The sequence below is a fragment of the Coenobita brevimanus genome, chromosome 94, assembly GCF_032717465.1.
Source record: "Coenobita brevimanus isolate Jiangsu-jjx chromosome 94, ASM3271746v2, whole genome shotgun sequence".
Lineage (NCBI taxonomy): Eukaryota > Metazoa > Arthropoda > Malacostraca > Decapoda > Coenobitidae > Coenobita > Coenobita brevimanus.
In genome coordinates, this window is record NC_137047.1 from 29,590,804 (window position 1) to 29,609,371 (window position 18,568).

Here is an 18,568-nt window from a genome sequence, read left to right on the forward strand (position 1 = left end):
TATTTCTGCTTGCATTGCCGCATCCTTATAGACCTCTCCTTCTACTTTCAGTTTGGTGATTCCTTCCTTTTGTTTCAGTTTGCCATTAACAAATCTATAAAACAGTTTGGGTTCATCCTTGCATTTGTCTATTATACCTTTTTCAAAATTCCTTTCTTCTTCTCTACGTATTCTTGTGTATTCATTTCTTGTTCTTTTATATTCTTCCTTTGTTCTGTTGTTACCTCTCTTTCTCCAATTGTTCCACGCCTTATCTCTTTCTTTTTTTTACTATCATACACCTTCTATTAAACCACTCCTTTTTCCTGTTTTCTTTCCCTCTTACTCTTGGTACAAATTTTTCCACTCCCAAATTATAGAGGTCTAGAAAAATATACCACTTCCTCTGTATCTCTTGTTTCTCTGAATTTTCTCCAATCCGCATTTTCAAAAAAGTTTCTCAATCCTGTAAAATTTGCTTTCCCAAAGTTGTATCTTCCCTGTCTATGAAGCTCGTCTCTTGGCTCGACGTTCCCTATTAACCCGCCCCGTCCTGACCACTTTTTCACCACTGGAACCCCCCAATCCCGACCATTTTTGGACCCAAATTTTTTTTGCTAAAACTTTCGCTTTTGGTCAGAAACAATGGTCAATCACGAAGAAAATGTTCACCGGGGTCCATAAGTGGCCTAAACAGGTATACCTTCGTCACACCTGGTACCGTGTTCTCTGTAGGTGGTCGGAGGCTCTCACGTTTTCTGTGGTATTATAAGTCTGGGAAACCAATGAAAGTAAGTAGATATGTATTTATTACAAGCATAAAAACATGTGATACAAGAGTAAATTGGATTTTATACAAAAATAGAGGTGAAATAAGCATTGTACCATCGTGCGAACCGAGCGAAATCGGCCAAACTGTTCACGATGAATTGCTAACATTACTGAATCATGGTACATATCATTTTTTCTACTTACATAATACATCTCCAATAACATTATACCATTTTACATTTTACTGAACTGTTTTTACTTATTCACAGGCCTTTCAATAACATTTAACGTAATGTTAGCGCTTATTTACGTAGTGAGTGAACTAGCTGTGACAGTTGTTTCAACTCGTATTGTGTTTTTTCAACTTACATAATACTTTCCTAATAACATTATACACTTTTCCACTTTAGAGAACTGTTTTGAGATAGTTTCAGGCCTTACGTAAATATTTAGCGTAATAATAGCGCATAATAACACAGAGGGTGAAGTCGCTATGAGTATTATTTCAACTTACAACCTATTTTTGTATTTATATAATACATCTCCACTAACATTACACATGTTTCCACTTGATATAATTGCTATCACATAATTGGAGACCTTACTATTCTACTGAGCGTCATATTATCGCATATTTACACAGTGAGTGTTATCGCGATATCATTTGTTTCATCGTACACTAGTATTCAACTTATAAATTACTTTCCTACTAACATTACACCCTTTTCCACTTTATATCATTCCTATCACATACTTACAGACCAGAATGTTCTACTGAGCGTAATATTTTTGCAGATTTACACAGTGGGTGTACTTGTGACATCAATTGTTACAACTTACACTATTTTTCAACTTATACGTTACTTTCCTACTAACATTACACCCATTTCCACTTTATATTCTTGCTATCACATATTTACTGACCAGAGTGTTATACTGAGCATCATATTTTCGCAGATTTACACAGTGGGTGTAGTTTTGATATCACTTCTTTCAACTTACACTATTTCTCAACTTATACATTACTTTCCTGCAAACATTACACCCGTTTCAACTTTATATAAGACTTAGAAAATACTGACTGGCCTTACCATTATACTGAGCGTCATATCGCCATCCCACACAGTTTCAGTAGTGTAGGAAGTTATGGTACTCTCTGAAACATGGCTGAAGGCACAACGCAACATTGGTGGTGGTGGGGGAGGTTGGGGAGGTGGAGAGCGGCGCCTTTCATCACTCGCATTTCTCTTCTCTCTCCCTTTTCCTTTACCCTTTCCCTTCCCTTTCCTTCCTTTCCCCACATCCTGGGGCTGTGGGGAGGAAGTCTGGGAATATTGTGTGGCAAAAGACGTGCTGGGGAGTGGCTCCACCTCCTCTCCCCTAGGCCTACGTGCACCACGTGCTCATGCTGCCTCCCTCACACCACTTTCCCTTTCACCCCACACTCCCGCCACACATTTTCCCTTTCACCCCGCGCTCCCGCCACACCACTTTCCCTTTCACCCCGCACTCCCACCACACCACTTTCGCCTTCCCCAGACAAAACACTAGGACCATACCTTATTTGCCTTCTCGCCCCACCTTCTGATCCTCGGGGTGAGATTTTTTCCTTCCCCAACCACGAGGCAACATCACGTCCTAAGCCGCCATCCTCGTCCTCGTCCTCATCAGAATCTCTCTCTAGGGGATGGAGAGAGGTCCGTGCAGGTGGTTTGGGTGCAGGCTGGCCTTCCCTTGCCTTACGATACGTGACATACCGCTTTTTCCGTGGCAAAGGGACCTCCTCATCACTGCTTGTTATTTCCTCCTCAGGCTGCACGTAATCTCGATCCACCACATCATCATCAAGTGGAGAAACACTATCTCCAGTGAAGGCATCCAGGGCGGATTGTATTTCGTCGTCTGAGAGACCTTTACGCGCCATGTCTGACCTGGGTCACTGCTAACAGGTGAGTGACCGAGACAAGGGCGAGCGCGGGTCACGCGGGGTCTGGGATTCTGCCCGCCTGGCGGCAGGTAGGGGAGGCTTGGGTAGGTGGGCGAATCGAAAATCTCACGCGAATTTTGAAAATTGTGGAAATTATGAACCTTGCAATTGCAGGACGTTGAAGTACGTCAACGGGATTGGCAGTGACAAAACGTGAGGACGTGGAAGTACGTCGACGGGACGCCGCGGGTTACCATCTGGAACTCAATGACCACATGATCACTTTTTCCTAAAGGACAGAGATATTTCAATGATTCTGTTACATCGGGTTCTTTAGTAAACAGTAAATATAACCTTGCTGGTGTGTCCTCACCTCGAAACCGTGTCTCTTCTTTGACCCATTGTGTCATCACATTATTCATTATTATATTTGATAACATAGTGCCCCACGAATCCTCGCCGCCTCCCGAGTACCATTCCTCCCAGTTCACCTGTTTACAGTTAAACTCATCATTTTCATTCATCCATTCATTGCCAGACGCCATGTATCCCACACGGGGTGGCCAAGGCCTTAGAGTTATTTGTTTTACAGGGAGGGGCACTAATCCTCCACCAACCCCACTTGACACGTAGGGATGCCAACAGCATCTGGTGTTCCCAGGCGGTCACCCATCCAAGTACTAACTAGACCCAACGTTGCTTAACTTCGCTGATCGGACGGGAAGCGGTGTACTCAACGTGGTATGGCCGTTACCAAAATTATATTATTACTTTTCTCAGTTATTTTTTGTAAATAGCTAGCCATATCTGACAACATCTCATGGTATTCGTCATCCTTCCATGCTCTCGTCTTTGGGGGAACATACGCTACCGCCATATCTCTCTTAACATTCTCTCCAGTTTCTAATTTCATATATATCACTTCAGCCCTGCCTTCTCCCATTTCCACAGTATCTACATTTATGTTGTTCTTCACTGCTATCATCACTCCTCCTCCTGTTTTTTCTTTTCTGTCTTTTCTCCACAGTTGTATTTACCATCTCCCAAATGAACATAAATATCTTCTCTTAATTTGGTCTCTACAAAGCACATGACATCAGGTTCATGTTCTCTCAAGAAATCGTTAATTTTGATCCTTGTCGATATGAAACCATCAACATTAGTATATATCACCTTCAAATTACTTTTGATGTTTTTAATACCCTCTTCTCTCCTACTCTCTGTCCGTACCACTTCCTCAACCTCTGATCTTTCACTGCCATCCCCCTTAGTTTCCTTTACTTCTATTTCCTTAAATACCACTTCCTTACTTTCATATCCATTACTCTCCAAAAAAAAGTATTACATTCTTCCTCTGTCCACTTATCATTTTTTTCCTTTACTTCTTCCTTCAATGATTTTAAAACTTCTCTTTCTTCTTCATTCAAATCTTTTCTTATTATAATATTTTCCATCCCTGCCTCTTTGCTTAATTTCCAGGTCACTTTAAGTATCTCATTTATTACACTTTCTGATGTAAACTTGACTCTCATTGGTCTTTTTTCCCCTTTCTTATAAGGCCCTATTCTCCCTACTTCCTCAATTTCTTTTACCCGCTTGTCTCCTTCGGGGTCAATCTTGCCTAATATTCATCTCACCAGGTTCTTGTCTCACTCGAGTCTTATGAACCTAGCCTTTTCTTCCTCTTCCCTGTTTCCAAATATTACCACACATCTGTTCCTTTCTACAGTTTCTCTCACTATTTTCTCTTTTTTCTTCAGTATTTTCACTACATTTTCTTCCATTTTTTTCTTGTTCATGTCCCTTTCTTCCTGGATGATTTCTCTTAAGCTGACCACTTCTTTCTGTTCTTCTTCTACGTGTGCCCACTTTGCCTTATGTTCTTCTAATACACTACTCACCTTCTCCGTTTTATTAGTACTCTCTTCTAGTTTTCTCCTCAATTCGACATTTTCACGCTTCAAATTTCTAATCTCTTCATTCGCTGTCTCATTGGACTGGATCAGACTCTGTATGGTAGTCTCCGTATTTTCAGACACATCCTTTATCACTAGATTCTCTACTTTCTTTTCAAGTTCACTAATCCTCATAATTAATGTTTTAACCAGGTCGATGACATTGGTATTTCTATCAAATCCTTGAGATTCAAGTCCCTCATTGTTTACATTTTCGGCCATGTTTGATGTTGGTTAAAGTACCAAAACAGCTGTTACCGAAAAATACTACAAACATTCATGTATACTCTAGCCAATAAATCTTTACATTTTTGGTAGTCTATTAACTTTCATTATTTTAAATTTAAAACAATACCTTAGGAGACAGGACAGACAAAATTCCTGAAACTACTTAAGGTTAGCAGCAATGGCTGGGACGTCTGCTCTCTCTGGCAGTTCGTTCGTGTGTGGAGCTGTGTCTGTACCTGTGAGCTTTGTGTCTTGTAGGAGTGCAGTTGGTATGTTGTGTTTGTGAAGAAAGTCTTCAAAATGTGGTATTTTGGATCAGAGGCCATTGACGTTGAGTTGTAGTACAGTATGTATGTGTTGCATGTTTGAGGCGGTGCCCATCTAGTATGGGTCTATATTGTACATATACAGCAGAGTTTGTGTGCAGGGGCTAAGTTGTGGTGGCAGTGTTTATGTGGGGAGGAGTATTGCTGGAGGGGGTGACAGAAGGAGTGTTTGTGGAGATGGTGTACCTGTCGCATACCCATGTGCTCTGGTGTTGTGTTGCATTTGTAATAAGGTGGATGGATATGATGTGTTTGTAACAACATTAAACATGAAAGTTAAGAGAACTAAGGAATTGACAAAAGATGGAAATGGATTATTTTTATTTATTTTTTTAATACGATAACAGAACAGAGGAAGGAAAAACAAAAGAATAAAAGAAAATCCATACACCTGATTACAGGTGTCCTCCATTCATAAATCCGTAACAGTTGGACTTGAACAGCCATAAATTTAAGTTTGGGGGGAAACTACTCTGGGGAAGTGAGTCCTAAAGACATGTAGTTCGGAGAATAAAAGAATTCTGATAGACAGATGTTCTGCAATGTGGTAGTGTGAAAGTCCAGTCATGAGCACTACCAGATGCTCATGTAGTTTGGGGGAAGATGTGGAGAGGTGGCACAATGGATGCAGCTTTGTCTGAGCATTGCCATAAAGGTATCCGTAAAATAATACAAGGGAGGCAACATTCCTTCATACAGTATATATATATATATATATATATATATATAAAGTAATCCCTCCAATATCTGGACGCCCATTTCCGGACATCCCCAACAACCGGACATTTTCGTCTCGGGATCCAATATTCCCTAAATGGGCCAAAAACCGCAAAAATTTTGGAAAAATCTGACTTTTTCCCGCCCATAATTTGAAGTTGGCGCACGCGGCGCGGGTGAGCTGTGTTTTGGTGCGTTGTTCCGCCGACGTCCGCTAGAGTGCCCCTGCATCCTACCCACTTACCGCCCGTCTCTTGTTGTGTGTGCACGCTCGTTGTCATGGCCACCCACGTGCTCGCTTTTGTGGTGGTGCCTTACCTGCTACAGGCTCTCCTGCTGCTCTCGTGCCTCTCCTTCGTGTGTGATGATGGTCCCGCCGCCTGAGAAGAGGAAGAGAGTGGTTTTGACTCTGGAGAAGAAGAGGGAGATATTGGACAAGGTGGATTCGGGATGGTCTACCTCACGTATTCTCCGTGAATTCAACCTGGCCTGATCTACTTTGTTTGATATCAAGAGATCCCGTGACAAACTCATGCAGTATACGGCTGACTTCTCGTCGAAAAGCAAATGCAACGTGGAGAGGAAGGTGATGTGTACTCCCAAGTATGCAGAAGTCGACTGCTGTATGTTGATTTGGTATGAACAGCAACGTGCCGCTGGTGTGATGGTGCGTGGCATGGAGCTGAAGGCTGCTGCTGAGAAGTTCGCAAGGCTTCACGACGGCCTAGACTTCAAGGCATCCGAAGGTTGGCTCTTCGCGTTCAAGTTACAACATGGCCTTACCAACCGTAAGTCTCATGGCGAAGCTTTGGACGCCAACGAGGATGGAATAGACGAGTTTCGGCACAAGGTGAAGGGCTTGATCGACAGGAAGGGCCTAACTCTCGGTCAAGTCTACAACGCTGACAAAACTGGCTTATTCTATCGCTCTTTGCCTACGAACAGTCTAGTCGAGGAAATGGAGAAGCGTGTACCTGACTGCAAGCTCTGCAAGCAACGGATATCTGCTTTGTGTTGTGCCAATGCTAACGGCATGCACCGGCTCAAACCCGTTATTGTTGGCCGTGCAAAGGAGCCTCGGTGTCTTCATTGGGTGATGAATGTCCTTCCTGTCGTCTGGTACCATTCCTTGAAGGCATGGTTCACAGCCCAGATCTTCAAAGACTGGTTCCACCACCATTTCGTCAAGGAGGTCGTGCATTACCAGATGGAGAAACTGGGAATCCCACGCGACCAGGTAAAGGCCCTCCTTCTCCTCGACAAAGCTCCTGCCCACCCGTGCGACAAGGAGTTGGTGGCTGAGAATGGGCGCATTAGGTGCATGGTTCCGCCACCTAATACTACTACTCTCATCCAACCAATGGACCAAGGAGTGATCGTGGCAACGAAGAGGCTGTACCGGTGGAAGTTCCTGGATGAGGTGATGGGTGTCTTCTAGGACGAGGACGAGCGCAGGGAGGGACGGGACACGCAAGGCCAGAAGACTTTGGAAAACATTCGCTGCTACAACATCAAGTCTGCCATCTACAACTGGGCCAGAGCATGGAAGGAAATCCCTGTCAAGACTCTAGAAAATGGTTGGTCTTGTCTGCTTCTCGGAACGGATGTGGAGCACGATTTCCTAGGTTTTGACGTGGATGACTTCCATGCACGTCTATGTGCGCATGGCAACGATGTTGATGTAGACGAAGTGCGTGAGTGGTTGGATGACGACGAGGGCGATCCTGGGTATCAGACCATGTCTGATGTCGAGATCGCATCTTCAGTTGCAGGTGTCAGTACCCAGCTTGAAGATTCCGACGAGGACGGCGACGATGATGCGGACTCCTTTCAGCGTGACACTACTCCAACCATCCCCAAGCTGAGCGCACTTCGGGAATACCTAGAGTTCGTTCTGGACTACCAGGAGCACCTGGACTGCGACAGGGAGATGGGGCCCTTGGGACTTGTGGAGGAAGTGCATGCTTTCAGGCAACGTATCATTAATCGTCAAAATCGTCGTTCCTTGAGTCAATCAACAATTGACAGCTTTTTCAGGCCCGTGACCCCCGCTGTGCCCAGCCCTGGCTCCACTCCATTGCCTCCCCAAGACAGGCCCTCATGCTCCGAGCCACAGCCCAGCACATCTGGCACGGTGGGGTGACCACTGGACATGAGTTTGCGTCTATCTTCCGAGTCGTCTGCAGTGGATACGCCATCACCACGACCCAGCGACTCACCCCTAGGTCACCTGCATGTGCTACTCTCAGACTCTGACAGTGATTAGATGCCAAGAACTTCTCCACTAGACCACACGGGAATTTACAGTGTTGTGCAGTGAAAAAAACAGTGCATAGTGTTAAGGATTTAGAGTTCTGAGTGAAAAGACAAAAATTTAAAAGACTGTAAATGTAACGTAAATTAATGAGTGTGTTTTGTTTAGAAAATGGTTTTAAGAGTGGAAAGACTTAAAGTGCAGAGTGCAACACTTATTTCATTAAGGTACAATGGAGGGCAAGTAAGACAAGAGTGCGCAGTGTTAAGAGAATGGAATTCTGAGTGCAATTGACTAAGTTCTGTGCAAGACTTCATGAACAGTGTACTGCAAGTGCTTCAGGAACTCCTTCTTACTGTCAGAGTCTGAGAGGAGGCGGGTTATTCATCGAGATGGCCAGGGACTTGCTCTAAGTACCCAGAATGTTTCATATTGTACTCTACTGTTTTTTCCATACTTACCTCTAACTCCTCATTTCACTCTTTTATGTCCCTTATTGGTGTGAATAGTGTCTTAGGTGCTATGCATGTGCAGTAGGGAGGTGTTTTTCTGAGTTACACTAGGTTAGGGTCCATAACTACCAGTCCAGGAGCCAGGGACTTTTTGTAAGTACCCAGAATGTTTAATATTGTATAAACCTACCTCAAAAATGTCATTTTATGGTTCTTTTGCATTTATTTCAGTCTTTTATGTCCCTTAATGGTGTGATTTGGGTCTTAAATAGGTGCCATGCATGTCCAGAGGGAGTTGTATGGGTATTTTTCTGAGTTAGGGTCCATAAGTACAAGTCCAGAAGGCTGGGGCCCAGTATCCGGACGGGATCACTATCCGGACATGCTGTTGGCTCTATTACATCGGATATTGGGGGGACTACTGTATATATATATATATACAGGTCTCCCTCGTTTTATGATTGGTATATGTTCCTAGAAAGGCAATTGTAAACCGAAATATCGTAAAGCGAAATTAAGGTTTAATGGGAAAAATAGGGATGCGTTCCTGGACTCGTGTATAAGGAACCCAAGACCCATACAAGCGATCTAATATGCAGTAATAATGATGATGTTTTATGTATTGTAGAGTCCTGCTTTTCTTCCCAGCTTTCTTAATGTTGACAGCATGCTTTATAACAGTCGATACAGTCGACTGTGTAAGACACATGGAACAAGTGATGGAGTTTGCCTCCTCACCTGCTTCGTGCCGCTTCACAATATTAAATCTTAGACTCCAGGGTAAAGGATTTTCTTGCTTTCTTTGGCTTCATATCACCAGCACCAGATGTTGCAGGGCGTTTACAAGACATCACGGTGGTGGCACTAGGGGTGCAAAATATGAAGATTAGGAGAAATAGTAATATCCTGGGCACTGATGCACACAGACACACACAGTTTGTATGCTGAACAGGCAGGCGGGTGAGACTGGCAAAAGCGTGGGACAGTGTTGCCCACTCTGAATTTCAAAACCCGCTAGGCTGGACTCAAAAAAATGCTAGGTTTGGGCAAAAACCTGCTAGATATTAAAATATTGTCTATTATATAAAACTTACTAAGAAAACAATAATTCACACAGTCTGAGAAACTAATCAAGAGTTAAATGTTTCATAATTCGATACAATTAACTTGATTACTTCAAGAAAAGAATAATAAAAAATACAATTGCCTTCATTGTTCCTTGGACACATTAGTCAGTATCGAGATCTGGCTATACAACAGGGCATTCCATTTGTATGGAAAAATTAAACTTGGGAAGCCGGAAGTACTTACTAACTCATGCTGAAGTTAGTCATCAATGCATTTGAAAAGAGAATACATGTGATTTCCAGACCTCGATAAATGAAGATGTGTTCTAGGAATACTGAAAGCAACAGTACATCCGTCACAATCAAAGCTGTAAACTGATTCACCGGGGGCAGAAACCGACTCACCGACGCTCAGTATGACTGAACTGACAGGAAACAGACGTGAACATACCTACAAGCTTACGAGTGGGAGGCAGACTGATTACAAGTTCATTAATTTTATTAGTTGAATTTGCGAGATTGCAAACCGTTAGACAAGCATGCTATCCCACTAGCCACTAAATCAATATTTTACCAGCTAAATTACAAACGAAACCTCCAGATTTAGCGGGAAAACCGCTATATTGGCAACACTGGCACGGGAAACTGTGTGCGTGGGGCGGGTATGCCACGCAACTCTCAGCTGATTTGCCTGTGAGCGCGGGATTTCCACATGCCCAATCGTAAATGCGAGGGAGCTCAATCGTAAAATGAACACTTGGTTCTAAAAAATAAGGATCGTAAATGCGAAATATCGTAAAACGATACAACGTAAAATGAGGGAGACCTGTATATATATATATATATATATATATATATATATATATATCTTTATCTATCTATCTATCTATATACCTGGGCTGCTTCCTCCAAGGAAAGGGAGGTAGCCGAGACAGAACTACACACTCCCTATTTACTCATCCATTCAAACACAGTCATTCGCATCTTAGCCCCAAAGGGGAGAAGGGACAGATATATATATATATATATATATATATATATATATATATATATATATATGAGGCCCCGCGTGCAAGAGTATACCCATGCGCCATTTTTTAAAAGTGGCAGAAATCGCGTTTCAAGTTTTTACAGCTTTGAAGAACGATACCGCAAAAACTATTATGCCTAGGATAATGCCATTTACATCATTTTAAAGCTGATTGTCTCTACTTTATCCAAAACTTTTTAGTAAAGGTACTGTTGTTTTTACTTAAAAAACAAAAAAACAAAAAAATTGACATTAGGATACAATGCTGCTACTTTTATGCATAAACTAGTACTGCAGGCCAATAGCTAGGGAGTTCCTTTATGTTGTAAGATGAATGTCTGTAGAGTGGCTGGTTATGAATTTACCTGGTTATTGTCATGAAAAGTAAGTTTTATAAATTAAAAAAGAAAATATATACAGTATATCGATTCGCAGCATTTTTTCTTTTACCTGGTCCTCGTTGTTCTGTGTTTTTATGTGAGCAGTAGTCATTTTACATCTGTTAATTGCAATAGCAAACAAAATAACACCAATAATACTAGGAATAATGATGTTGTACATTAATAATCTTATTTATGAATACAGTGGTCGCTGCAATAAAAAATACAATGGTTCAATAAAAGAACTAACCTCACTGAAAGAGTTAATGAACACAAAGCCATAGGCAGTTATGAAAGGTTATCATTTCTTTTTACTGAAAAAACAAAGTCAAAATTCACAGTGTGTCCTGCTGTGGTGTTATAACCACCGATTTTATGTAGGTTATGACACACACAATAGAGCGTGCACACTGCTTGGTCAGCCAGAAAAAGCTGGGGATGAGGCATTAGTATTATTACAGTGCAGCAAAGAGGCTTGGGACGAGACTATCCTCATTGCCTTGGTGATTGGTAACACTACTGCACGCATAAAATGGCGTGCTGAGAAGCCATACTCCGTGAGGATGGCACATGGGTATACTCTTGCTCCAACATAATGGCAAAAAGTGCTTGATAAAGGGTGGCGATATAAACCCAATGTTATTTCTATGGGTTTTCGCCCTTATGTCTTGGGTCATACATCACATCCACCAAGTCCACATGAAAGTACATACTCATGAGGGACTGTGGGATAGCATTATCTCAATTTTCGACAAGGTGGCGCACGGGTATACTCTTGCACACAGGGCTTCATATATATATATATATATATATATATATATATATATATATATATATATACCCTTGCATCCAGTACACATTTGTCTAGTACTATATTCAGTACAGTCGGGGGAAAAAAAAAAAAAAAAAAATTATCACTGTAATACGGATTTGTTGGGTTAGTATGGATCGGCCGCGCAAAGTGGGCCAAATCCGAGGAGTTCTCTAGTACTGACGTGCTGTGTTCAGTATTATTACCCGCATGCGGGCGAGAAGATGGCCAACACCGAGGAATGTTTTCCTAGTACTGCTGCGCCATCCAGTACTCGTTCCTCATGACTTGTGACAGGTGCCGGTCAAATTGCAGCGTTGCATTTCTCCCTGATGACGAAGATGACGTGCTGTGTTCAGTATTATTACCCGCATGCGGGTACTGCTGCGCCATCCAGTACTCGTTCCTCATGACTTGTGACAGGTGCCAGTCAAATTGCAGCGTTGCATTTCTCCCTGATGACGAAGATGACGTGCTGTGTTCAGTATTATTACCCGCATGCGGGCGAGAAGATGGCCAACATCGAGGAATGTTTTCCTAGTACTGCTGTGCCATCCAGTACTCGTTCCTCATGACTTGTGACAGGTGCCGGTCAAATTGCAGCGTTGCATTTCTCCCTGATGACGAAGATGACGTTGTGTCAGTGTGTGACTATGAGGGATTTATGAGGGAGGTTGAGGCAGAGAGGCCTCCTCAGGATCGTGAAGGCCCTCCTCCAGGAGGTCAATAGGACTCCCTACAGCCTTGGAAACCCTTCCCCCCTTCCCCCTCAAGTCCATCACCACCCACCTTAAAGGTTGGTAAAATCTTAGTTGTGTCAAAATGTAGTTAAGTTGAATTTTGAGGGAACTTTTTCAAGGCTTGTCTGACATTGTTTATTTATCCCATAAGGTCTGTTGTTTGTCCAGTACGGATTGAGTCAATTATGGATTTAGATCAGTACGGTAGTACTGTCTGACAAAAATACAGTACTGGACTCAAGGGTACTGTGTATGAATGGGGTGATAAGAGAAATAACAACACGAGTAATGGAGCGTGGGATGGCATTGGTAATGAACTGTGAAGGATGGAAATTTTCAGATTTGTTGTATGCTGATAATGCAGTGCTACTTGCAAATACTGGACAAGAGCTTGGTATAGTAGTGCAGAGTTCTGTAGATGTCTGTGAACATCGTGCTTTGAGAATAACTGTAGAAAAGAGTAAAGTGATGGTTATTGAGAGCGAAGATGACTCTCAGTGTGATTTTACTGTGAATGGACAGAGACTGGAATTGGTGAGAGATTTCAAATACCTTGGTACTGTGATAGAAATGAGAGGAAAATGTTCAAAAGAAGTGGAAAGTAGTGACACAAGGAAGGAAAGCAGCTGGTGCTATGAAGGCCTTGATAAAAAACAGAGGCTTGGTTGTTGCAGCTGTATGAGGCTTTCATCAAGAAATGTTAGTGCCAACAGAGAGTGGATAGGATATGAAATAATTTGATTCATGAAAGATATGGAGTGAGAAAATCTGTGGACACCAGAATCGAAGAGAGTGTACTGAAATGGTTTGGTCATGTGGTGAGAATGGATAACAACAGAGTGGTGAAAAAGGTATATCTGAGTGAATTTGAAGGAGGGAGGAGACGAGGTAGGCCAAGGAGAAGATGGAGGGATATGGTGGATGAGCCTGTGTGAGGAAGAGATATGGAAGTTGGTGAGGCTAAGGGACTGAGAGGAGACTGAGCTGGCTGGATGAATTTTGTGCAGAGAAGCACGTAACCAGGGATTTGTCACTCGTTTTTAGTGTGACAGCGTTTGGATTGACTCTGTCAGATAGGTATATGTGAAGCTAAAGAACATGGTGAAATTTTTTTTGGCCCATCTGATGAAGCCAGGATTCTGTGGGCTTGAATGATGAGTGAATGGAAGCGTGGCCCAATGAATTGGGCAGACTTGGGCTGTCTGGATGTTGCTACTCCTCACCCTGCCCTTGGGTGGGAAAGGAGGTCCAGATATGGATGATGATGATGATGATGATGATGATGATGATGATGATGATGATGATGATGATTTAACCTGGTGTAGCTAGGGTGAATTTTTGAAGTTTGGTGAGCCAGACCTTAACCTTGTATTGTATGTACCAAACAGTGACTAATTAGACACATGTAGGGTAGACTGAAAAGGCTGCAGATGCCCCCATGATATATTTCAAGTCATTCGTCAACAAGCTGCCCTAAAACAACGTGCAGAAAATTAAACTTTGAACCTTACTCTGGAATTGTATGTCACACTGTACCTTGGAATGGCAGTGGCTGCACATCACATTTCATGGGTTTAATATAAAAATGTTGATGTAGAATTTAGAATTTCAAAGGCTTAAATGATGTTTGGATGGATGTGTGGCAGAATTACAGTTTCATGCTTCATTGTGGATCGTATTGTTTCCATTTAGTGGTAGGTGGTGGTGACCATCATCCACTCACATGATTTAATGCTGGCTACTTCTTCCTTCACCTTTATCATTATATTTCTGTGTTGGCCCTCCTCTCTTCCTATGTCTCCCTTTGCTTCCTGTCACTTTTTTTTTTTTTTTTTTTTTTTTTTTTAGATGGCTCTACACTGAGTGACAAATCTAATGGTTTCCTGTAACCTAAAATAAAATCATGGGGTGAAGTGGAGCATACTGTGGTGCTCCTGTTAACTAGATGGAGAGATGCAAGTGCAGCATTCACCCAGGAACCAAACCTCCTCATGTTTCACTGTGTCTCACTGCGGCGAGGGGCTGTCACTGCAAGGGAACATTGATTCTCTGCACATGATGGCTCTGTAGCAGTGGTTGCTTGCCTGTGGTTGATGGGTCTGCTTCATCAGAGACTGGGGTTGATTGTCAGCAACAACTGTCTCACTTTATTAGTGGGAAATAAAGTTTGGATGAAGTGATATTACCAGTACTGATTTACTGATGATTCCAGGAAGCAGAGTGAGTGCTGTAGTGAAGTAGCACTATTGTCTGCCCCCTTGGAATCAGTACTGCAGGAGTGTGCCAGGACAGCACAACATATTTCAGCACTCCAAAAGCAGCGCCAGAAAGATATATGGAAAATCATGGAAATTGCAGTAAGTAAATTTAATTATAGAAAAATTACAGCTATGTATGGTATCATATTTTGCCACTTTACTTGCATTGCTGCCGACCTTATTAGTTGTTCCAGAACTCTGTAATAATTTTCCCCATCTCATAAAACCAGCCCCTTAACTTCAGGCTTAGAAGCTTTCAGTAGCGAACAATATCATTACAGACTGGTTCAGAGTTTTATGAAAGTCTGAGCACTATGTTGTGAAATTACTATATAGTATATATGGATAGGAGTAAAATGATGGTGCAGAAAGAAGCTGTGCTGTGTATGGTAAGTTTGTAAACACAGAGAAGTTTCAAGTTGGAGTGTAAGTATCTGATTGTAGTTGTGACCCTAGGCTCATGTGAATGTGAACCAATTAATCTGGTTGCTTAAATTATTCTTCTCTGCAACATATCCTCCTCCATGTGGGGAATGTGGAGGGATTTGAGCAAATACCTGTACTTCTGTCAAGACTTCGGAGTTGAAGATCAAATTGGGTCAGTTTTGACCCTGACCTCTTGACAAAAGTTCATTGTCATAGGTCAGGGTCCCATTTCTCTGTCTTGGTACATTTGTACTGTACATAGTTTAATGACTTCATGTTTTTCATAACCTTTACTTTGGCCTCAGACCCTTTTTTTCCCAAAGTGCAATCACTTGTGCTACTGATGACCTTCAGTCGTTATTCCAAATTTGGTGCAGTTTCATCCAGTTGAGTTTAATTTAATTTTTCATGACCTTGAGCCAAATGTTTTACCTTTTCAACAAAAAATGAATCATTTGTTCCACTGACAGTATCATTCATTATTCCAGAGTTGATGCAGTTTAATCCAATAGTTCCCCATAATGTTACTCAGAGACAGACTTTCTTTATTCCAAAGTTGATACAGTTTAATCCAATAGTTTGCCATAATGTTACTCACAGACAGACAGACAGACAAACAAACCAAACCCAGCTCTTGGTGGAGGTACTTACATTAAAGGAGAGTAGGAAATGTGTGAAGTGGTTAGTACAATAACAAGATAAAGAAAAAGATCAGGTTTAATTTAGGAAGAGATATGAATGTAAGCTGTGCTGACAGTAGGAAACCATTTTGGTAAGAGGTGCAGAAATTTAGGATTGACAACAGAAAAAAAAGAGTGAAAGTGTGAAGGGTGAGTGGAAGAAGGCTGATAAATGGAAGCAAAATAATAAGCAGATGGAAAGAATTTTTGACAGGCTGAGTACTGAAAATAATGAATGTAGAGTGCAGGTAATGATGCTTACCGGTGTGTTTGATGATGCACACAGAAGGAATGTGGCACCTGAGAATGTGACACTGTCAGATGTGAAGAGTGCTTTGAAGAGGTTGAAAAATGGGAAGATAGCTGGTGTTGATGAGGGACAGGCATATGCAGAGATGATGAAATGTAGCAGAGAGAGTGGATTGGAATGTTTGTTAGAATTGTGGATATATGCCAGGGCTGATAATTGGAAATGAAGAGAGCAGAACAGTAGCAAATATGGTTTTCGTGGTGTGTGGAGAAGGAGTGTAGTGCCAGGAAATGTGACATTGGCAAAGGTGAAGAATGCTCTGATGCAGTTGAAGAATGAGATCATTAAATACAGTTGAGAGAATGGAATGTTGGAAATACTGTAAGCAAGCAAGCGTGGATGAATGGGACTGTACCATTAACATGGAAACAGGCTGTGATTGTATCCCTGAACAAGAATTAAAGTGGTCAAAGTATATGCAACAGTTATTGTGTTATACGTCTGTTGAGTGTTAAAGGGATGATACGTGGAAGAATTATCAAAGAGAGAGAGAAAGAGAATACATATATATATATATATATATATATATATATATATATATATATATATATATATATATATATATATATATATGTATATATATATATATATATATATATATATATATATATATATATATATATATATATATATATATATATATATATATATATATATATATATATACTGTATATATCTATCTATCTCTCTGTTCTATCTATCTATCTATTGTCAGACGCCTTAATCCCATTCGGAGTGGCCACAAACAAATCGCCTCCACGTCACCATGTCCCCCGCCATTTCACTGCCCCGCTCCCAAATCACACACACCCTCTCTCATATAACTCTCCAGCCCATTCTTCAATCTCATCCTCGGCCTCCCCTTCCCTCTTCCCCCCTCCACTTCATTCACATACACTCTCTTCGTCAGTCTTTCACCCTCCATCCTCTCCACATGGCCAAACCACTTCAGTGTATTCCTCCTAACGCTTCCTATCACATCCACATCCACACCACAATGCTCCTTTATATCCTCATTTGTCAGCCTGTCTCTCCATGTGACTCCACAGGCTCCTCTTAAATAACTCATTTCCACTGCTCTCACTCTTGACTTGTGTCCTTCCAGCAACGTCCAAGCTTCACTTCCATATGTTAGAGTTGGTATCACAATACTGTCATGTAGTAACTTTTTCACTTCCATGCTCACTTCCCTGCTTCTTATAACTGCTTTCAAGGAACCAGCAACTTTTCTCCCCTGCTGTACCCTTTCAAGCACTTCACCCTCCAAACCTCCATCCTTACTCATCACACTACCCAAGTACTTAAACGTACTCACATTTTCCAATTTCTCACCATCCAACCTCGCTGTACATACATATATATATATATATATATATATATATATATATATATATATATACAGTACCCTTGCGTCCAACACGTGTTTGTCCAGCACGATTCGCGTCCAGCACGGAGAGCAAAAAATTAGTATGATTTAATACGATTTAAGTACTGTAAAAAGGGTGTTTAAGCATAACACTGACGGAGCTCTGAGAAGTGGGAGAAATCTGCAGAGTTCACCTCTAGCACGATCACCCCCAGTCCAACACGGTCATACTGGACATTCCCGTGACGCTGACAGCCAATCAAAACTTATGATCAAGTAGCCTTCCCTGCCTGCTATCATGACGAGATCGTGATGTCGCCCAATGAAAAACGCTTCTGTTCTCACATGATGTTTTGTTTAAATTTCTCCCACCACAGCGCCACTCAGTCGCATAATTCACATTGGTCGGTGCTTTTTTCTCGCTGCATTTTCTGCCCTTGCTACTGCATTTTACCCTGCTCACGATACCTAGGAAGCCTTCTAAGAACCCCAAGAAGCGGCGGCACCTCCCTCAGGCCACCAAGCTAGAATTCATCAAGAGGCAGAAGAAAGGGGAGAGGAATTTCAAAGGATTTATGAGGGAGGTTGAGGAGGAGCAGCAGCCATACCCGCTAGTGGTGCCAGCAGCCATCCTCCAGGGACCCAGTAGGACTACCTACAGTCTCGGATATCACCTTCCATTCCCAGCAAGCCCACCAACACTATCCTAAAAGGTTAGTTATCATTCATAGTACAGTACCACTTATTATAATTACAGTAGTACCAATATATGTATAGGTATATGGTAGGTATTAAGGGTGACTTTTCCTAGGGTTGCTGACATAATTCATTTTTCCCCGTAAGCTCTGTTGTTTGTCCTACACGTTTTTGGTCCAACACAGGACCCATGCA

The 18,568-nt window shown here is 41.9% G+C and overlaps 1 protein-coding gene and 1 non-coding gene across 2 annotated transcripts in view; one reads left to right on the forward strand and one right to left on the reverse strand.

Annotated features, from left to right (window-relative positions):
• The window catches only part of IKKbeta (inhibitor of nuclear factor kappa B kinase subunit beta), a 209,273-nt gene that overhangs the window by 154,406 nt on the left and 36,299 nt on the right, over positions 1-18,568 (forward strand). The window contains exon 13 of the mRNA XM_080282673.1: positions 14,850-14,994. Within this exon, the coding sequence (XP_080138799.1) occupies positions 14,850-14,994 (145 nt within the window). The remainder of the gene's footprint in view (positions 1-14,849; positions 14,995-18,568) is intronic.
• On the reverse strand, positions 3,314-3,432 carry LOC145413065 (5S ribosomal RNA). Its single transcript, XR_013899674.1, has one exon. It is a non-coding gene; the product is annotated as a 5S ribosomal RNA (ribosomal RNA).